This window comes from Aulonocara stuartgranti (assembly GCF_965226115.1).
Source record: "Aulonocara stuartgranti genome assembly, chromosome: 2".
Taxonomy (NCBI): Eukaryota; Metazoa; Chordata; class Actinopteri; order Cichliformes; family Cichlidae; genus Aulonocara; species Aulonocara stuartgranti.
The window spans coordinates 30,846,680-30,869,931 of NC_138940.1; the positions used below are offsets into that span (position 1 = coordinate 30,846,680).

A 23,252-nucleotide genomic window follows, 5' to 3' on the forward strand; every position below is an offset into this window, starting at 1 on the left:
CTGGTAGATTATTTCAAACAGGAATCCTATCTTCATTGTCAGAGCATCAGAACTGCTGCTGATCTCCAAACAGCCTTTATTCATGCAGACCTACTAACACACACACACACACACACACACACACACACACACACACACACACACACACACACACAAGTAGAGACACATGGAGACTAAATCAACACTTGTAGAAACTACCTAAAAGCTCTAACTCACCACATGTAAATGCATCTGCACACGTTTTAAAATGCATTGCTTTCTCATTGTGTTTGAATTTCATTCATGATTTTTTTCCTCACCCTGTTCCCATTATCTCGGATTCTACGGCCTTCTGTTCCATTTCAAATTCAGGCTCCCTGCTTTATTCGCTGTCTGTCACTTTGGAATTGCATTTCAGAGTCAGAAATTCTGAATGGCCCAAAAGTGACTGCTCTCCATTTACTTCAAAAATGAAAGCCTGTTGTTCTCGCGCCAGAACTAATTCATGTGTCAGTCTCAACTAGTTACAAGTGTTTTATTACTGATGAAAAAACTACATGAAAAGCCAAATAGAGTCTCACATTAACAAAACCTACAGTACTGTCACGATCACACCACATATATTTAGACTTTTACAGCCAGTCTGAGGATAACTTGGCTACATTTTTCTTCCTGCGGTGTCATTTCATTAACACTCAGCTGCATTTTTAACAGTTGCATGTGTTGTTTTTTAAAGAGGAAAAGATGACATTTTCTGATGTAACTTAAGTGTTTCGGGTGTCTCAGTTCTACAGTCACTCATTGAAAATGTCAGTAAAGCCACTGACCCACAGTGGGTGTTTTTGAGTTTGGCAGGTGACTTTTGGTAACCTTTGTAAGCTGTAATCACAGCACTAGTTTTAAATTACACATCTGTTAAACTGTATGACAAACAGAGACAACTAACATGTGAACTTGGCTTTCCTCCAACACTGTGCGAGTTTCTAAAGCTAGTTTAAGTGAGCCAGAAGCAGATGCAACTGACTTTAACTGGAACCCAGTCCCCGGAATTACCACCTCCAAGTCTAAGGACATGGTTCTCAGCTGTTAAATCATGAGTTCTGCCTTAAATTTTAATCACAAGTTAGGAATATGCAGTTCACTATTTAATGAGGATGTTTAACTTGTCAGTAGTGGTGAAGACAGAGTTGGGCGAGGCCAAAATATCTGGGTAGTGACCAAAAAAATAATAAGATTGTGGATTCAAGCAGCAAAAATGAGTTTCCTCCAAAGGGCTTCTTGGTTCGAAGCTCAGTCATTTGGTAGGAACTTAACAACTACTCCACATCGAAAGCTCAGGTGTTTCAAACATGTCGAACTTAGAGGAGACCCCAGGATAGAACTAGGACATACAGGGGGTTTGGGCATGATTAGACTTTTGGCCCTGCAACCCAGATGCAGGTAAGTGGTAAAAGATGACTCAATCTATCCATTTATCTTGTAAAAAGGAAAAGGATGAGGATTGTTGCTTTTAACTGAATGACACACAGATTTCATGGACGTCGGAGGGCATTTTAGAGGGAAAAGTTAAGGAAGAGGATAGAGAGGTAAGATCTCAAGAGAGGAGAGTTATTGGCCAGAAAGTCAAAATGAAAGTGGGAGTGGAGAAGAGAGGAATGGAAATAGGGCTGGGTGGTGAAGGAGGAGGTGGAAAGGGGAAAAAAATAGGTAAAAAAGAGGTACGAGATGAAAGGTGTGAAAGCACCAAAGCAGAAAGATGAGTTAAAGCAAGCCTCCCACCACTCGTGCGTTCTTTTTTTCTCTCTCTCTGTGCCGCACACACCTCCAGAGCTCAGTAAAGGATGACTGACTCACTACTACCAATCGCTCTTTGATCCTGATGGCTGCGAGGCAGCCTCGGCTGAAGACGATGTGTAAGACTCCGAGAATAAATGAGGTCACGGCTGCAGATGTGCGCTGAACTGGGTTTGAGAACGTCACAAAGAACTGTCAGTGTCTGCAGAGATGACAACTGTCACCTCCATCATGGTTCTAAGAGCACGATGTGTAGTACTAGTCTACAGCCGAAGGAGAATCCCATCCTGGCATGCCTAAACATGGCTTAGGTTTGTCATATTAATACTGGGATCATATCTCCATTTTATAAGATTCTGATTAAAAATGTAAGGGGAAAAAAGTTGGATCAAAAATGTATAATCCACAACAGTCTAGATCTAGTTCCAGAGGGTGGATGTACAACTCGTGTCTTAGGATACATTTATAATGGGTATAGAATTTGCAGTCAATATGGTTATTAATTGGAAGTGTAAAAGCCATACATGTCATTAACCATATTTATTTATTTATGCTAATGAGTACATTTAATGTGACTTTGCAAAGTTTGTGGTTTTGTACACATACACACACACAAGTGAGGAGTAAGGATGGCGCAACAGGACACAGGAAGCAAGAGAAAGATTTCAAATAGAAATGTGCACATCCACAGTCTTTGTTATCTACACACACACACACATACAGTAAATCAAGTATTGAAGGTAAATTAGCAATAACTTCTTTCAAAAGTGGGGCTGGGAGAATAATTTCTTTAGATTTTTCGTCAAACAGCAATCAAAATGCTCGATAATTTTGCTGACAGCAGGATATTATTTAAATTTAAGTAGTTTTGAAAACTTTACAGTAAGCAGCTTCACAATGCATCTTCTGTTGCAGGAATGGTGTAATAAAGCTAAACTGTCCCAATACTGGTGCAGTAAAAGAGGCTGTTTAAGAGGCAGTCAAAACAGCACACATGTAACTAGTCCCCGACCAGCTCTGCAGCTCTTTCTTCTGCTCTGTAGCTTCCAGTATCGCTCAGTAGAGACTCATGTCTCCTCCAAACCATCTGTCACACACACACACACACACACACACACGCACACACACACACACACGCACACACACACACTAACCCTAACGCACAGAGCACCGTGGCATCACACAGACTTCAATTATCAAACGGCTTTGCAGAGTGTCTGCATACTGCTGGCCGCTATGCTAATGCACTTACATATGCTAATTGCAAAGCCAAATGCTGATTTGAAACGTCTGGGCGCTCCTGTCAGCAAAAAAGTCCACCGAGAGCCAAGGTCCACACCGAGGACCAGGTGTGTGCGTCGTATGCATGTGTTGTGTTACTCTTCCTATTGACTGCAACAGAAAAACTTCCTTTTATTATTGATACTGTTGTGACGTTGGCTGGAGTCCAAAGCAGACGTGGATCTGATCCATTTTCAGCCCCGAACTGTGACAGATGTGCGACACTGAAACAACAGCTAGAAAGCGATTTAGAGGATTGCCCTTTCATCATGCTGCAAAGAGAATAACAAAAGAGCTGTCAGGTATATTGATATTTGGAAACAGTTTCCTTCCAATTATTCTACTTTTTTTGAACTGTTGAGTGAGTCTCTTTGTTTGCTAGCTTACTTGAAAATCTGATGCAAGATAAAATCATCCACAGTAAGGAAATGCACAATTAAACCTGACTAATTTTATCAGTGCAAATTCTCGACTTCCATAAAAAAATTGATGTTAATACTGGAAGACAAATTTAGAGATAACAGTTCTGTTTACTGGTCTACAAATGCTTTCATAGCCATTCTAAGCTGCTTACAGACAATTATAATCTGCACATGTTAGTCAAAACTCAGTTAACTTTCCAGCACAAAAGCTGTTTTGTTTTTTTTGTTTTTTTAAATTGGACCCCTGAGTGTCGATAATTGTGTTTGCAAAAAACAGCAAATGTGGCTCATCACGGCAGTAAATTGTAGTTTATTGTAATGGAATGCAGAATATGGTGATAAAAAAGGGCATAAAAATCAAAGATAAAAACCAGATACATGAGGCACAAAGTGCACACTTTACAAAGCCTTTACAAATAGGACTGTACTGAGCTGCTGACAGTAATTAGCTTAGTTTTATTGCAGTATTGATGCTGTGTTGTGGTGCGCAGTCAGGTATTTACTGCACCGACTTATCAACAGAACATCAGCATTGGCTGATATTCGCCTTGTTGACTGCCATTTACTGATGGCAGAGGCTGCTGTTTATTTGTTGTGTGTCATCAGTTTTGTAGTCCTCGTGTCCGTCCGGTGTTTTAAATAGTCACAGTCACGTAAAAAGGGAAGTACATCCTCTTTTGATTCTAAGATTTTATGCGTCTGGATGAACAATGATAAATGACATATTATAGTATACCGTTACTGTGCGCATAGAAACTAACAGGGTGAATCAAATACCTCTGATTAACTGATCGTAAGGAGGTCTGAGCACCTTTATAAAAGCAGATGTTTTGGAAGTTTGTTGTGTTGGTTAATAAAATGCCAAGAAACAGAGAAATCAGCAGCGATCTTAGAGAAACTGTTGCCGCCCATCAGTCTGGGCAGGGTTATAAGGACTTTTCTGAACAATTTAACTGTAGATTTTCCATAATTCTACAGTAAAAAAGAATTTTCACAAGTGGAAAACATTCAAGACAGCTGCCAAACTTCCCAGGAGTGGGCATCCCCGGAAACACACCCCGAGGTCATGCTCAGACTGTACAGGCCTCAGGTAGCATGTTAAATGTTAAAATTCATGATGGTACAACTGAACAGGTATCGGTTGTGTGGAATTGTAAACAAATATCAACACAGTGTTTTAAGTTATGTGTTCGTCTGAGGTGGAACCATATTTTAAACCTAGTATAAAATCCAGATAAATCTAGATAAATTATTATTATGTCTTGATACATAAAATCTTAGAATTTCTTTTTCACATGACACAATTTATGAGTCGATAAATGAGTTGTGATCAGGATTTGTTTGTTTCACCGCACAAAATGAGAAAAATGGGAAAATCCAGTTGTAGAAAACATGCATCTCCAGTATTTTTAGTTGTGTATAGATTAGTAAAAAAAAAATCAATCATTGCCCATTTACACCTTTGATAATTAGTTGATATAATTTTGCATAATGACTTGGATGAAGTGGCCCATTAGATATTTTATTTAGAAATATGTGGTTAATAGCAGCAGTTTTTAACAGAAAACTTTGTGCTGAAATATAGAGGAAAATAACATTTATAACGCTCGATCTTATAAGTGTTAAAGCTCCCAGTACATTTTTTGTTACTACTTGTGTACTTTTCCTTTGTCATTCTTTTTCTTTATGTTGGATTTCGCTGCACTTTCTGCCTTCTCTTACCTACAGAATCATATCTTTCAGTTCTTTGGAGAAGACATAACTGTGATTTAGGACAATGTAACTAAAGTTGACTTGCTGACATGTAGCTACCTCATATATGTTGTTGGCATATGCTTTTGCATATAAACTGAAATATCTGAGGTGATGAGCAAACACTGATATACATGTAGCATCGGTCTCCTTATTCCAGAAAACGTGGAACTGCTCCTTCTAATAGCAGGCATCAAAGTGATAAAAAATACAAAAGAGAGTCCATGTTTTGAGCTAATTTGGAACTAAGTGAAAGCAGCATCACTTAAACCTCTTCCACAGTTGCACTCCGACACTTAAACCTGTGTGCGACAGCTGAACAGGGTAAACCCCTCTGCGACCTGGTGAATTAGTCATGACCCACAGCCATTAGAGCCTAATGTAAAATGTCTGCACGTAATTATCATCCTACACCGTAAACTTGTTTACAGCACCAAGATGAGAAGCAAAACGAGCACCCGGGGCTTGAGTCCCCCCCCCTCCAACCTCCTCTGCATCAGAGGTACCACATGACACATACTCCTTGTTTCTCTAGGCACACATATACACACTCACAGGCAGAGAGACAAGAACACACTATCACCAATATTGCCAGAGGCGGCAAAGAACTGGGACAAAATCAAGTCGAAATAAAAATAAAACTCTTGTCTACGGTGTATTAAGCAGCGAACGCGGCGCACGACGCTGCCTGTGCGAATTGAGCAGCCAGTTGATGTTGTTTACAGCAGCAGCTACGCCTGCATTTGATTCATCCTCAAGCAATCTGAACACATGTAAAACATTTTACAAATGCACAAATGACAATCTGAATGGTTATTAATATTTTACGCGCAGAACGCCAACTTCACAGATCTTCAGACGGCTTTCTGCGCATACAAACGCCTCAAAATATTTGAGCATCTTCTGCCTTGGCGGATAAATATGTGCACGCTCACACATATCCAAAAAAGCTGCGTTTAAATTGGGTCATATAGAGTGGATTACAGAGGGGTGTAATTTCTAGGAAGACTTTTTTTTTCATCTAAATAATAAACATTTTCTCCCCCCTTGATTACAGCTCAGACATTTCCCCCCTGTATACACTCTATACGGCACTATATACAGCATGGTTTTAAATGACTGAGCACAAGGATAACTCAAAACACATTTGAGGCCAATTTCTCTTCACAAAAAAAAAAAAAAAAATGTTATACTGAGAGGAAGGAAAACACGCAACCCCAGTTTATTTTGATGCAGCTTTGTGACCCAAATCCGAGCATTCGTTGAGGCAGAGAGGCAAACGAGGGAGGGAAGGAGGGGCAACATGCAGAGGGAGCACACACAGTACCCATGTGTCAACACTCGTCATTTTTCATTACATATTTAAGAGTAGAGTTAGGTGGGTGGGTGAGACAGACAGACAGACAGAGAGAGAGAGGGGAACAAGAGATGAGTGGGGGGAGGAAAAAAGAGGGATGCTGGGTGGACGAGAGAGCAGGGGAAAGATGATGTCCTGCTGTTCTCTCTGCTCTTGATCATTTATACATCACAATTCACTGGTGTGTGCAACTATGTGAGCGCGTGCGTGTGTTTTCGTACATGAGCGCAATATTCTCGACAAAGCTTCAGTGAGATGTCACATCAGTGAGACGCCCCTCTTCATGTACCCTACCAACATGTGTCACAAAGTGTGGGAGAGAGCGCAGGGATTCGGTGACTAGTGGAGTGGAGTTACTGTGCCGTTTGGATCATTTGCATGTAACCTAATTAGCTGCATGTGCCATAAATCACTACATTTCCTGCACATGCGATATAGTAAACTGGAGTACACTGGATTTGCTGAATTCCTCAATGGAGCAAACACAATGCAGATAGTTGTTTTAAAGATACAGGATGCTGTGTTCAGCTTTAAAGAAATGTTGCTGCTGTTGAATTTTTCAAGTGGATTTTTTTTTTTTTTTAAAGAACGGATCATCACTATTTCATTCCCATCTTTTTTAGCTGCAGGCAGAAATATCTGAGACCTAGCTCTTTAAATCATTGGTTCTCAAACTGTGGCATGGGCCCCACTGGTGGGGCATAGAGCCACTGCAGGTGGGGCAGGCAAAACCAGCGAAAAAATACAGAGTGGTAGTTCTTCTTGTTCTTCTTCTTCTGTTGGCTGTTCCCTTTAGGGGTCGCCACAGTGGATCATCTGCCTCCATCTCACCCTACCCCTCGCATCCTCCTCTGTTACATCAGCCCTCTGTGCGTTCTTTTTCACTACATCCATCAATCTTCTCTGTGGTCTTCCTCGTTTCCTCCTGCCTGCCAGCTCCATATTTAGGTTTGGCCAACCTAAGCTGTCCATCTGATAAATTGAATTACTAATCCATGTCCATTCTGGTCACTCCCAATAAACACTTTAACACCTCCAGCTCCACCTCCTGCCTTTTTTTGTGCCATCGTCTCCAAACCATACATTATAGCAGGTCTCGCTTTCTCTTTCCCTTTTACTGCTATCCTTCTGTCACAAGTCACCCGTTACACTCATCTCCGCCCACTCCACTCTGTCTACACTTTTCTCTACCTCTCTTGTGTACTGTCCATTGCGTTGGGTAGCTGTCAGCCTGTCCATCACCACTGCAAACAACAAGAAGCTCAGTAGGGAGAATGATCGATATTCTCTCCCTAGGAAAAACAAAAAATCACCTGGATGCTTTTATCAATAGCAGTTGTGATGTTAGACACTACTAATGCTATATTTGTTGTAATTTAACTAAAAGGCCTAATAGAAGATATAATTGAAATGATTAGAAAGTCCATCTGAAATAGTTTCATATAATATTAAAGTTTGTTTGATTTTTTGGGTATGCATTATTGGTAGACATCTGAAGATGTCACTGTGAGCATAAAGAACACTTTCCAGCGTTTTACTGGCACTTTGTAGATAAAAAAGATGCATTTTAGAAAATAATAATCATTTTTCATTCATAATGAAAAGAATCGTTAATTACATACCCACTGAATTATTTGAGCTGTACAATTAAATGCTGTTAGATTTTCAGAGCAATTAAAACTATACTTGATTAGGGTTCCTTTATAGTTGGCTTGTAAAAGTCCACACAAGCAACAAGGGAAACAGACTCTGAGCTTTCAGAGCCGACCAATTATCCATTTAATGTTCAGCTTAGTGCTGTTATCAAATCAAGTGGACCACGAACATGTTTACCAATTAGAGGTTTTAAATCATTTCTTTGAGTTTTTGTGAGTAGAGGGAGCTGAGGTAATATTTCTAAGAAACGTTAAATGTGTAAACTTTGAAAATAAATGACAGGAGGTTAATTTACCACCTGATATAGTCATCATAGTAGACATGTCTGCTGCAGGCCGGCTGAAAACGTAATCAAAAGCTCAAACAAAACAGTGTTAAAGTATTCAAATATATTCAGCTTAAACAGTCTCTGTAGTCTGAATAAATGGAAGAGCTACAGGCAGACACTGACTGCACAAGGGTCCCGCTGCGTTCAGCCTTGTATGATCAGCTAACATCAGCTCACATCTGTGCCCACCATGGCTAGGACCAGGGAGAGTTTTATCTGTGAGGAGATTTATTGGCTGGCGGGGCCAGGGAGGGAATCTATAGGGGGAACGGGAGGAGTAATCTGTCAGGAAGACAAGGATTACAGCAGGTGTGCCTAACAATGCTAATGTAAGACAGAGAGTGAAAAAGCAAACTGAGAGAGAAAGAAGGAAGCTTTTTTTTGCAAAGCTTATTGTTTGTAATTCTCTGTCTGTGTGAATGCATGTGTGTGTCTGTGTGTGTGTGTGAGACATTGGACTGTGGGTTGGAGAGAGATGAGGGGACACAACATCATAATGACCCTTTGGAGAATGAGGGTTTCTGGGTTGCTGGGTGGACACATCCTGACAAGGGCTGCGTGTATGTGTGCGGAGAAGTGGGAGTGATGGATTGTGGGTAAATGGAAGGAGCTGACGCAGAGGAGCGATGACTTGCCGGGAAAGAAAGACGTAGGCATAGGGCTCAAATCGGTGCAGGACTGGGGAGGAAAGGTCATCAATCACTCTGGCGTCTATCGAGTGGGTCTAGGTGTTCGGGCTCTGTCCCTGTGGGCCATCAGTGGGGTCTTGCATGTTAATTAAAGCCACAAAGGCCTTGACATCAGCAAACAGGCTGTGGTTACACTGGGGCATCATGACTGAAACAGCTCGAAGAGCGGATATGAAAAGTCAAACACGCACATGCAAACTCATTTCACTGACATAAATGGAGGAGAACGCAAGAGTGTGTTCAGCATTAAAACATTTATGATACACGGGCTCTCTTCTCTTCTCTATGCCATGCCTGTCCATAGAAGGTCAAGCAGTGGGGGGAAATAAGCGAGCGCTGGAGGGAATAGGCGAGCAGGGTCTCACTGCTCCCCACTAATGAATATGAATGAAATGTGGAATCAGTGTGCATTTGTTGGAGTGTGTTGGTATGATATGTTTCTGCTTGTGTGTGTGGGTGTGAACTCGAGCATCTGCCGTTGAGCCATTAGTGAAAACAGGTAACATTAGTTCATTTAAATAGTAGAAAAAGGGACATAGACAGCAGGCTGGCGCAAAGATACTATTAAAAACGTACATTATTGGGTTTTCAACGGCGTTGTCTCAATCCTAACAAGTGTCACATGCCAAAGACACGAAAACAAGAAGACAGGGCCTCTCTGATGCCATAAATCATTTCTCTGTGGCTTTTTGTTCTGCGCTTAGTGCTTCCCTGCTCATCCCTCTTCCCGCTTTCTCCTCCTCATCCTCTGCTAGGAGAGAGAAAGGGAAATTCCCTGTATGCATATAGTAGCTTCTGCTATGCACACACACACACACACACACACACACACACACACACACACACCTAGGTATTTAAACTAATTAAGGTTTAAGCTCATGATGTATATGTCTGCAGAATACACACACACAAGCCTACACACCCATACACACACATATCAAACAGCTCCAAACAGCCATGACAGACACTTTAAAAAATCCCTGCAGCATATCCAAACCCGTTAATCCTGTCTTTCTCATCCCTCCTTTGCCTACTTCATCTTTTTCTTTTCTCTTTTGCTCTTATGCCTTTTCTTTCTCATCTGACTCCCTGAATGAATGTCTTGCTCTTGTCTCAGTGACTCTGGCTGCAAACCTGCTGCCAACAGCCTGCATCCCTACACCTGCTGGCAAGCCAGAGAGAGAGAGAGAGTCAGAGGGACAAGGTACACAGCTTGAAGTCAAACACACAGCAGGAAGCTGAGACGTAAATGAGTGAAAAAATCAAGGGAAAGCTAATTAGAAAAAGTAGGGCCAAGGGACGTGTGCTGTGTCCTTTAAACAAACGGAGCAGTTAGAAATCATCAGAAAGGCTAGAGAGGGTGATAGTAAGGTGGAAAGAGAGGTGGTAATGGGTCACTGTAAGTGTATAGATGGCTTTGTGGATGGATGGATGGATGGATGGATGGATGGATGGATAGATAGATGGGGAATAGAGGACTGAATGAACTACAGATCAGAGTACTCACACAAGCAGGCATCCTCGACCCGTTACCGACAACTACTTCTCTGCCTCGTTAGCTCCTTCGCCGCGGTGACATTGCTACAGCCCCTTCGCAGCAGTACCCCAGGGTAAATCTCTTCCTGTCTGCTTCCTCTCTTTTTCTTCTTATCCTTTTTTTTAATCCTCTGGGGCTTCTTCCCCCTTCTCCTCTCCCTCTTTTCTTCCCCTCCCCCTTCCTTCTCCCACTCCTCCTCCACTTTTTTCCGCTACACCTTTTCTCTCTCTATCTTCCCCTACAGCCGGCTTCCCTCGCTTTGCTTGCCTGGTCCGGAGAGTGTCCTGCGAGGTCCTGCTGTGTAAAGTGCAAGCAGGGAAGCATGCCTCTCTCCCTTTCTTATTGGCTTTCCATCACGCTGATCATTCCCGACACACTCTCTCAAAAGCAGTGCCGCGCTTTATTCCCCGTTCTCTCACTGTTTGTCTTGAGTATCTTCTCGCCTTCGTCCTATCTTTGTCTCTCCTTCTCTTGTCTGAGTGAAACTGGGAAAAAAGAGGGGGCTTCAACCCCACTAAAGTGCAGTGGCAGGACAAAGAAAGAGAGTCAGAAAGAAGAAGAAGAAGAAGAAGAAGAAGAGGCAAAGCTGTGCAGCCAATGGCACAGGAGGGAGGCAGAAAGAGCGCTGGAGACAAAGAGTGGAAATAGCACAGACAGAAAGATGGGATGGGAAAAGTGGGGGAAAACACATGCACACCCACTCATTCACCATCACACACAAACAGAGCGCTCCGGATTTAGACCTATGACTTCATCAGTTCAAGTCCGCATGCATACACATAAATGTGAACGGCGTGCACGCGGTCAGACTTGCTGAGTGCTCCAGATATAGCCTCATGACTTCATCGAAGCGCTAACCCCTCCTCTACCATCGTCCCGCCCTGCTTACGAGACGGGGGGACTCATTCATATTGAATCAAGCTGAAGGAGAGCGAGAGAGCGAACATTCGGGACAAGACTGGGAATATTCCACAGATAGATGGTTAAAGAAAGAGACAGCTGATGGAGAGAGAGCAAAGTGCGAGCTATCTTCTATGCTTGCTTTCAGAAACAGCCTTTATCTTTCACCTCTGCCTCCTCCTCTTTCCCTGTCAATTTATGGCCTTTTAAACATAATTAAGAAAGACATTTCTCTTCTGCATGTCTTTCACCGCCTACCAGCTTCAGTCAGTTAACAATATTACCAGTCTGACTTTATACACACACAGTGTGCAGGCAAGTAAGTCAACCACTTAGGCAGCACACTGAGCTGCCAATCATACAAAACATATAGTGGACTACCAAAACCTGGCTATTCCTAAAGTTTTTGCTATTACAATCTCAGCTCTATGGAGACTTTTCAAACCTCCCTGCAGGAGTTGCTTCTATACAGACCTGGCTCCAGTTTAACCACAAAGGGATTAGATGTGGTTAATGTTAGGGTTTTGTGTGGGTCAGTCATTTTTTTTTTTTAGATAGAGCACATAACATTAAAAATAAGAAGAATAACCAAGCAACGCAGGACACGAAGAAGCTGACGTCAGCAACATCTCGCCAACGCTTCACAGGATCACAGTATCACTCCAAGACTGTCACAAAATAACTGAGCAAATTAACAAATGCAAAAATATTAATCACTCAGTAGTGACAGAAAAAGCACACTCCTACAAGAATAAATAAAAATCACAGCTGTAAAACAAACAACCAAGTTTTTCATTTTTCTACTAATGCTGTTTAACAGGCACTGTTTAAAATAATCAACCCGGGAGAAAATGATCATCTCAGTCCACAGGAGCAGGGGTGCTCACATATACTTTTGAGGATTCAGCTGCAAGCTTCTCTCCATGAGCAGGCTTTGATTACAGTGCACTCTAGTGGCAGGACTAACAGAGCAAAAATTCCAACCTGTGGCAAAATAATCTCAGATACAATTGCACACGCACAAACTGCAATGCAGGTTGCTGTAAAACAATTTGCTGCATACATGGAAAAGCTTTAACACCCTGTGCTGGTTTGAAGGCCAAGCTATCCAGTTTTTCACATCAGTCCCAAACAACTTATCACCATGAAAGCGGCTTCACAAAAAATCCCAGTGGATTCATCCTGTCCCCTGGACCACATGCTAAGCACTTTACTTCTTAAATGGATATCGAAAGCATTGAAGAAAATATTGTTTTAGTTACTTATGTATGAACATGTATCTAATAGAGTGAATGTAAATGTTTTCCTTTTTGTGACGTATGAGAGCAAGAGTGTTTCTGACTTTTTCATTCTGATTGTGGTACATCCAAAAGTCATGAGCGTAAAACCAAGCAGAGGAATGCAAGACTGCACCCTGCAGATTTTAAAGAGCTGCTGGGTGAGGTGGGGGTGGGGGTGGGGTGGTGGTGGTGGGGGAAGCTGTAATGTTATAAGTGAGAGAAAGAGATGCAGTGAGGGAACAAAGGATAAGAGGGAGAGCTATCCTGAGATGACCCTCCCCTCCTCTTTCCACTACACGCTTTATCCATTACCGCTGAGAGAGACAGCCACTGAAAGTTCCTCAATCCTCAGAGATGGAAGAGGGTGGAGGGACTTTCTTTCTTTATTTCACTCTCTTTATCTCACTCGCACACATACAGCTAATGTTGCTGTAGTGTTGTTGTTGGGGGAAGTCACAAAGGAGGAAGACAGGAGGGATGGAGAAGAGTGGGAGGATGAGAGGGATGCTCTGAGAGAGAAAGAGAGAGAGCGAGAAAGAGACTATAGCAGTACTTAAAAGAGAAAGACGGAAATAAGATAGACAGAGAGACACTGAGGCAGGAAGAAGGAGAGGGGGTAACAAGCATGGCTGAGTGCGAGTGAGCCTTTTACACAGACTCTATTTTAAACTCCATTTTCACCCGATTCTTTAACAGCTGATTACACATGTCAGGACCCGACCGTTTCTTGGACTGAAACCTCCAGCCCATCTTCTCGTTTGATTTCATTTGACACATCTTTAAAGTAAATCCTCAAAAAAAAAACCCCCAAAACGTTTTAAAGTGCTTAGATTTTTAGCATTTTGTGTTCACAAGACTTTTGCTCTGTCTGTGCTAAGCTTCCAAATGCACATAGGTGTCTCATACATATGAAATCCATGCATGCCATGCATCAGCGCTAACGTTTCCACACGAGTGTATAGGTTAATATGCAGGTTAATGGAAACCCAGAGCGGCTCATATCAATGAGGGCTTGGCCAGCTCCCCTCATTAGCAGCTACGCTGCCCTCAGCACACTGTCAGCTCAATGGTGAGAAGTGAAAACCAAGACTATGGGATATTGCCAAATGACTAAAGGCCCCATAGGTCCTCAGTGTGGAAGTGAAGCATTAGGAATAATTGTGGAGTTTTAGCACAGTCTGTGAAAATACAGACTGAATAATAACAAGGCTGATGCTGTTCTCTGATGATTAGTTAAAACTCCTGAGTGTTTTACACACATGCAGTTTAAAAGGTTCCCGTATAAAACTGTGTTTGCACATATACAGAAGGATTATCTGCTCAACATGTTTGTGTGGGTTCTTGTCTGTTTCACTAAGAATGGCAGTCATTAACTCTTTACTCATGTCTATTAGGAGTAACCCTTGAAACTCTTTTTTAACTGAACAGTTTCTGTCATATTTCAGGGCTGCTTATACAACAAGATTACTAGGTTTGTGTCAGAAGTGAATGAGGGTGGCCCTTCCAGTTACCCTTTGGAAAACCTTAAAACTATTTTAATGGTTGTTAAACCACATGTTTATTGAAATTCATCAGGGAAGGTCATCAAAATATCGCCTCCACAACGGAAGAGTTATAAAAACAGAACAGCATGGTTTTAGTAAAGATTTCTGTAATGTCCTCCCTACCTGTCATGGTCTCTGCCAACACCCCAGACACGGATGCTGCTGATTGGCTGAGAGTGGAGCAAGCTGCGATCATCAGGGTCAACAAGAGTTAACATGCGATCCTGAAGCACTAAAAGCATCCCTTTGCCCTGCAAGATAGCAACCAAGGATACATCAGTGCTGTCATCCACAAGCCAGCCAGAGGTTTTTGTGAGGTAAGTTATATAATTTGTTGCAACATGATTTAAAAAAACAACTTGACAGTACTTTGAAAACTATAGAGCCGGCTCCTTCGGCTCCGAACCGGCTCTTCAGGTTGTTATGTTGCTTTAATTAATTTATTAATAACAATAATATAAAATTATGCACAAAAGGAATTACTAATGTAAAAAAAAGTGGTTTTATTTATATATGTTTATATATAAATATATGCGGTGGCCCCTAGAGACAAAACACATACAAACTCCAAAACACATTTCTAGCTTTAACTGAACTTCCAAATCAGAGCTACCTAGATCACTTAAATTACACAATTGAAAGCATATGTGTATTGTTTGTGTATTTATACACAAGCACTCATATCTATTAAAATAATTAACTACTACCACACACCACGTGCTTCAGAGTTCGTAACTGTTTTGAATACAAAAACCAACTGTTCACATTTCAACTTTTAACTATTTAAATTTTCAGCTTTTTCCTTTTAAACAAATTTAAAGTGAAACAACACAAAACACTGCAAACCACAACACAATTAAATATAAATTTAAATATGAAAACAAAAAGAAGATGCATATTCTCTGTCATATGGACCTGCATGAATAAACTTTCTGAATCCTTTATCGTCTGCAACTGAAAATAGTTGTGGATGATTACTATACCTTTCTAATGTGATGCTGTTGTCCCTGGCTCTCTTTCTCTCTTTCCCTCCTGCTCTGTTTCTGTGCTACTGCGAGTGAAACTACCGCCCCTCCCCCTCTTCCCAGCGCAAAGCACAAGGCTCGCATGCGGAGTGAAGCAGAAAAAAAGTGCGAGAGAGAGGGTGAGAGAAAGGAAAAAAAAAAAACGGCTCGCGATAAGAAGCCGGCTCGCGTCGTTCACGTCAAAGATCCGGCTCTAAGAGCTATTTCGTTCGCGACCGACACATCACTAATAGCCAGGAACAACAGTTCACTGACTTCACATATACATCAGAGGTTGTGCACTCATAAACCTTCTTCCTACAATGTGTGCCTGCGAGGCATTTTCAGTTGGACTCAAGGAACTATTATGATTTCACATCACACACACACATCACTATAATTTAATTTAATTTATGCACTATTTGTGACATCATTTCAAACAAATGTCTAATAGCACAAAATTATAAATTGATGGACATCAATGTACAAAGCAGCCGGCAGTAATGCTGGTTCTCCACTGACACGCAGCAATACTGACTCATAAACATGTAAACAGTGTAAATACTGTATGTTGAGCTGATCTCTTTTGGACTGACCTCTCCCCAGACACCGGCCGAGTCTCGTATGTCCCTCCTGCAGTAGGACAGCTGTCTGATACAGTGGTGGACAGCCACGCTGCTCCTCCCTTCACACAAATCCTGCTCGGCCATCTCCACCCAGCCCAGAGATCTCACTGGAAATGACTGGAAGAGACACAGACTCTGTGATATCGCTAATAATCAGCACAACAAATATGTGTACGTGTGTGCACAACTACAGCACACGAGTGAGGTCCAGGATGTCACTCCACAGACTGTCATGATCAAGTTTACTGGATATGTTTGGTGATCATTTTAAAATAGGTTTAAGCACTCTGGTTGTTTATTTAAAACCTGTGTAAGTGCTCGTGTTTCTTGTTGTTGAATGCTACCATGATTAAAGATCTCAGGATGTAACATGATGGTTATAATCTTATTATAAGTACAAACAAAGGTGCACAAAACACTTCAATGATTACTGTTATCATTTATTTAAATTTTAACCAAGGTACACAAATCCACACAGCGCATGAATATGAGACACACACACAGAAGTTTCAGCTGTAATTTAATAATGCTTACAGTGAGAGAGTGTAGTGTGCAGGAACAACTCAGCAGTAACTGAGAGCTGCCTGACGTGAAAGACAACACATAAACTATGAAAGACTGTGTGTGTGTGTCTGTGTGTGTGTGTATCCGGGGGGGGGGCAATTTTGATTGCCTCAGGTCAGCAGCTATCACCATCCTCTCTTCTCTTCCTCACTCACTAACATATCAAGGAGGTTTCTTTTCTGCTGAGGAGAGGAGGCATCTCTTAAGCTGTCACACACACCCACACGCACAATCTTTTTTCCACTGGCCATAAAATTCCCTTTGGGTTTCTTCCTCAATAAACTTTCACACTTTCTAAGTCCATATCTTAATCCCCACAATTCCCTCAGAGCTATATAAATGGGGTGGGGGATATATAAATATAAATAATTTTGCTGTAATATACTCAATTTTGTTCCATCTGAGCCAACAACTTCCACTCAAAAGACTGCTCTTTCTGTTGTTCTTTATCTCTATTGTTATATGTTAAGTAGCATCCCCTTCCATTAGACTGCTCTTATATTCAGGCATCACAGCATCTCTATGCTTAAGCATGTGTACGTGAGATTCGTCCACAGGGGGGCAGCTAAAAATACTTTTGCTGTGAATGCGTTCACCATGTGTCAGTTCATGAAGTGACCACTGCGTGGCACTGCAGCAATCAGAAAGAGAGAGCAAGGAGCAGGTGCATTACATCATTGCATGCACTGCCTGGTGACTTCCTCTCATTAGCAGTATTTTCTTTTTTTGAAAGGTTCAAGTTTTTAAAGTGTAAATAAAACCACACACATGCACACACACACACACACACACGCACACACACACACAAATGTAAGCTATTCATAAGCCTCCTCACAAATGACATTACTTGTTTTGGGGCCTTTAACTGTATTGTAAATGCCTGTAACTTCGCCCCTGCTGGCTATAGTAAACCACAAGAAAACAAATAATCAAACTATAAAGAACGCTCTCTATTCAGTGAGCATTTTTATTTAGAAAAAATCCCAGCATATTATAGTTATTTCAGATGCCATTATAAAGCCTGTGTTATTATATGTTGTTGTTTTGAACTTACCATTGCCTCCGGATCAGAGAATGTGCTGTTAAGGTCCACTGTCTCTAGCTGGGCAGGAGGGCTGCAGAGAAACATCAGGGATTAAAACAGCCACATTAAAATCACATTTTACACGTGAATACATGCAAAATATCATGACTGAGTCCTTGCCACACAAGAAGAAAGTCTGTAGCACTAAGTGTGAGTATGTCTGTGACTATTACTTGAGCTTGAGTGAAGCATAGCGAAGAGTAGCTCCTTCAAATGCCTTAAGACTGGGATCAGGATAGACTGGATAGTCCTTTAGATCCTGGAGCATGAAAAAAAAACAGATATTCAGAAAGGAAATAAATCTTTGTATTTTTAAACAACCGACTTCTTCTCAAATAAAAAAAGAGACAGTTTCAATAATTGTGACTTACGGTGGCTGTGCAGGTGGTGGTGGTGTTGAGACTTTGTACAGAAGAGGTGATGTCATTGAAAGGGGTGGAGGAGGAGGAGGAAGGGGAGGGGGAGGATCCAGAGGGCGAGGGTACCGGCTCCACGGAGCTGTCGGATATCAGGCTGCTGGGGCGCTGTGGGAGAGACAGATGGGTGATGACAGAGAGACCGTAAGGGATCCAGGGTGAGAGACACAGAGCTGCACAAACAGACTGATGATGGAAGGTACATCATTGATCAGCAGCAGCTTTCATATATGGAGGATTCTTTCTAAACACAACACAGAAGATGGTAAAGCCTGTCTTTTAATTTGTGTTGGGTTTTTTTTACAAGCCACTACATGGACTTGTTCGAAAAAGCAACATTTTTTTAAAATAAATTTGTAAATTGAAGCTTTTTCAGACCTTTCAACCACATTTTACTGTTCATCAGCATCTGCTTGTAGTTATGTAGTGTAAAAAGTGTAGGGTTGACATCTCCAAAGGACGAAAATCCCATATAGTGAACATCTAAACATAAATTTCTCTCAAAGAAAACGCAGGGAACTTTTTAAAAGTATCTGCATTAATACATTATATTTAAACATCTGCATCTACATCTGTTTGCTGCAGTTAAAATTCAGCAGAATTAAATCCTGACTGAGAGCGTTAAGATACATAATGCTGTTAAGATCTTATACATAAAAGATCTCATTATACTTTTAAACGTGCTTTTAATCTTGAAGTCTATTTAGTTCTCTGGGTCGTCTCACCTCATTGGGTGGCTTAAGGGAGTCCTGTGTGACCTGTTGTGGGTCATTCTCAGCATCATTGCTAGAAACGGTGTGTTTGCTTGAGGCAACAGGTCGGTCGTACTGCGTAGTGCCGGTGGGCACGTGCCAAAAATAGACCTCTGATGAGTCTGAGATCTCCCGCCAGCCTGGGGGCAGCTCCCCTTCAACCCATACATCTGCTGCAGGATGACAGTGACAAATAAACACATACTATCATTCAGATAGTATTACACACAGATGGGCTCTGCAAAAATAAAGCAAACAAAAAAACAACAAGATAAAAACACATATATAACACAAGATAGATGTGGTCAGCCTGTCCCTGAACTTGTGCTTTATACTCTACAATAATATTTTACTACAGCCAGCCCTCCTCTTCTCTTCTTCCTGAATTCTCTTCCATTTTCGCAAACTGCTATCTGCATTATCCTGTCATTATGCCCATCCTAATCATCTCTGCACCACATGGGGTTTACAGGGGGCTTAAAGGTTCCAGCAGCATTTCACTGGAGTAAGTGACTTGCTTGCTTAATGTGATGCCTTTGATAAATTTCCAGATCAGACAGTCTGTAGGAGGTAGAGAAATGGAGAGAGAGGAGGAATGAAAGGAAGGTGTAATTGAGGCATGATTAAAGGCTGACACAGCTATGGAAATTTTTCAAGGGAACAATCAGATGGCAAGACAAACACACACACACACACACACACACACACACACACACACACACACACACACACACACACACACAGATATATATACTGAACCTGTCTCTTTTGGAGTCTGTGGAGAGGGTGACTCCTGAGATAGGGTGGTCCAACTGGAGTCTTCATCTTCTGATGGAGTCTCAGGAGTGAGATCCATTCTTAAGCCCACTTTTGGAAGGCCGGTTTCTGGTTCAGGCTGAGGAGGGGGCGCACGATTCCTGGTAGGCGTGGTCTTCTCTGCAGCTCTGGCCTGTTTAGGTGAAGAGGGTGGGTACTGCTGAAGAAACTGGTTCTCGTTGTTGGGGTGTAGCTCCACCTTGATCACCCGGGGCTGGGTGCTTCGGGGAGGCTTTGCAGGGCTGCGTGGGCTAGCCTGAACCTGGGCGCAGAGCTCCTCTTTGACCTGGGCTGGAACTTGGTTCTGCAGGTGGTTGTGGTTGTCTGGAACCCACTCTGGGCTGTTACTAGAAGAAGACGGGGTGGAAGAAAGAGGGGCTTCGACTACCACAGGTAGCAGTGGCTGTCTTGCCGTTGGTGTGGGCTCATCATTTTCTTCATCCTCCTCCGCCACCGGCTCAACCTCCTCCTTCTCTTCCTGGCAGGTTTGCTTGCTGCTGGCCTTCTCCTCCTTCTGACTCTCCCTTTCTTTCGCAGGACTAGCCTGTTCCTTCTCTGGGGAGGGCTGCTGCTTCTTTTCCCCCTTGTCCTCTTTGTTTCCCTGGTTTAGGTCCAGATCCCAGCCCTTTCCATGGTACTCCAAGAAGCTCTTGGTCCTTCTTCGAAAGGGCGGAAGCTGCGAGTTATCTTTCTCAAATTCTAGCCAGTCTGAAGTGGGATTATTGATGAGATCGTTGACAATTTTGCCCTCTGTATTGGCCCTGCTGAGCTCCAGCTGCTGGCTCTCAGCTCGTCTCTGCATGTTGGCGCCATTCTTCACCAGTTTGGGGTTAGTTGTATTAAACAGCGAGGAAGAGGAAGAAGAGGAGTAAAGGGCGGAGCTGGAGGAGGACTTGGTGGGAAGGCCGCGTCCTCTGGTTACAGGTTGGTTTTTAGACAGCAAAGCCAAGTTGTCACTTATCCCCATGGCGCTGCGCACGCTGGTCATCGCGTACCTCTGGCGGCTCTTCGGCAAGGTGGCCGAACTTCCGGTTTCCATGGACTCTTTAATGACATCTCGTCCAAGCAGCTGATTGTATGATGAGCGAAGGCTGAGAGAGGTCGGAGGGGTGGCAGAGGCCCCGCTGCGATTCGCTAGACCAACGGTGGAGGGCGAGGAGCCAGAGCGGGAGAGGGGAGGAGTTTTTACTGACATCATGGCTGACTGGAAAATCACTGCAGAGATAGAGCTGATGATAGAGGAGATGGCCTGTTAGAGGTTAAGTAACACATTATAACCTGACCTACAGCTTTATATGTAATTATTATTATTTTTGCCAGTATTGATTAAGCATGAAGAGGAGCTATTTTTGGCTTCTGCCACGTTTGCCGCAGCAGATTTTTAACACCGGATGCTCTTCCCGACTCAACCCCAAAAGGGTTCACTGACTATACTACCTTAAAAAGTCTTGGTGATGTTTTGGTCTTTCCAAATGAGGCACTTTGAGCTATGTAGTCTAATTTAAAAAGGTTTATTGGGTCAAATAATATATGGATTGACAAAAACATAACATAAAACCACATTAATGATACACTTATTTTACATATGTTTTTAAAATAAAAGATTTATAAATATCAACCAGCCTTGAAGCCTTACTGCTCACTCACTTTATTTTAAGAGCTTTTTTTGTGGTTGCAAGATTCTTTTACGCCCACTTACTCTACAACTGCCTATTGTTTAGTCACTGGGTTATTATATTTTTAAAATCCTTGTTTCTCTGGACTCTCCTGCTTGCATGCTTCCCCAAATAATTACTTTTACATATAACATGATATAATTTAGTTTTTTTAACGTTACTTGCTTAGAATAACTGCTCACTGACATCATTCAATGTGCAGCATTATCACGCTGACACATTTCCCCAGCCTCACAACTGATCATCTCTCTTCCTGTGGCTTGACCAGTCTCAGAGGCTTTGATCAATGCACGATGGTGCAGATCTTCTTCCAGCCTCACACCCCTTTTACACACAAGGTGTCACTTCTGAAGTGTTAAAAAGAAACACTGCATCAAAGTCATGTAGCTGGAATGCATTTATATGATATCTGGAGTGAGTCAGACCCTCAATTTATTCAACTAGGACTGACATTCAAAGCCCGAGCTGAGCGGTAAGCTGGTCTGTGGGGAGGAGAAGTGCCAGCCAACTCCTGCTAACTAGCTAGCCGTGTCTCTTTTATCTCTGGGTGGATCAGCTTTGTGATGCGGAATGCAGACAGATGGATAGAAACAAAGACAGCGGCGGCAGAAAATCACCTTGCTCTTAAGATGTGACACGTAACACGGCTTTTTAGATAATTTAATTAGGCTCCCACCCTGCAGAAAGCTTGTAAACAACTAATAGATGCGGGGAAAAACATGCCCAGACACGCAATCTTAATGTATAAACATCTTTTCACAAATGCACACATCTCAAACAATGCTGGAGTCATCACTGGCACCTCTACTTAGAAACATGGAAAAGTCAGACACAGCAGATTTCAAAGCTTGACAAGATCCTGGGAAAAGATGGAGGCGGTAAGTTAAAGAGAGCAGATTCCCCGGACAGTGCACTTTTGTCCATGCGGGGACCCCTATCTGCTCTCCTCCCTCTGGGTGGTTGTTGTCGCCTCTGTAACCCAGTTTGTGCTGAACCTGCACTTCTCTCTTCACGCCTGTGACTCAGACATAAACACAATCAAGTCAGGTCAACAGGTGCAGACTGTGCCATGCCATGTCTCAAGCAATGCTCTTTTTCTACTGTCATTTACAGGTCCATAAAGCCACATTTTAATGCTATGTCCTAAATTCTCTTGCCTGTAGTTTCACATACAGACGCACTAATATATGACTAAAACACACAAAATGGGACATCTGAACAATACAAGCCTTAAATTAGATGGAAACAAAATATGCTGCAACCTACTGAATATAAAAATCCTAACAAATACACTGATTGAATCAACACAACTCCAAATCATCCCTTTCACCCATATTTGTGTCGGGTATGAGCCGCAGACAAACAGAGATTACGGCCTTTTCTTTTCCTTCTCCTCTTCCTCTACAACAGCACAGGCAGGTCTCTGCCGCTTAAATAAAAGTGGAGCAAGGAGAATATGTGAAGTGTGCGGAGGAGAAAGGATGGTTATAAGAGGGATAAAGCGGGGAGGATGACACAGCAGTTTGCTGGACAGTGAGGGCACAGTTAACACACGGAGGTAGTGAAACTGTTGTCCTCAATAAATCTGTTGTGCTGTGTAACAGCAGAGGTCATTCATGAGATGCACAAGATGTTAGCAGCTGGTCAGCAACGTGGATCCTTATTAAACAGTTGGGTCTCAGTCTAGTTGTTCATGCTGTTGATACTTGCCGGGCGCTGCATTGTCTGTTGTGATGATGCAAAATGTGAACGTGACACCAAAGTTAGTGAGGAAATGAGCAGATTTACATGGATG

At 42.3% G+C, this 23,252-nt stretch overlaps 1 protein-coding gene across 1 annotated transcript in view; it reads right to left on the reverse strand.

Moving 5' to 3' along the window:
• Positions 1 to 23,252, reverse strand: part of apbb2a (amyloid beta (A4) precursor protein-binding, family B, member 2a) — a 37,404-nt gene that overhangs the window by 13,301 nt on the left and 851 nt on the right. The window contains exons 2-8 of the mRNA XM_082504121.1: positions 19,725 to 21,010; positions 18,939 to 19,138; positions 18,169 to 18,321; positions 17,971 to 18,056; positions 17,768 to 17,828; positions 16,120 to 16,266; positions 14,643 to 14,770 (exon numbers count right to left, since the gene is read on the reverse strand). Coding sequence (XP_082360247.1) covers positions 14,643 to 14,770; positions 16,120 to 16,266; positions 17,768 to 17,828; positions 17,971 to 18,056; positions 18,169 to 18,321; positions 18,939 to 19,138; positions 19,725 to 20,979 — 2,030 coding nt within the window. The 5' untranslated portion in view covers positions 20,980 to 21,010. The remainder of the gene's footprint in view (positions 1 to 14,642; positions 14,771 to 16,119; positions 16,267 to 17,767; positions 17,829 to 17,970; positions 18,057 to 18,168; positions 18,322 to 18,938; positions 19,139 to 19,724; positions 21,011 to 23,252) is intronic.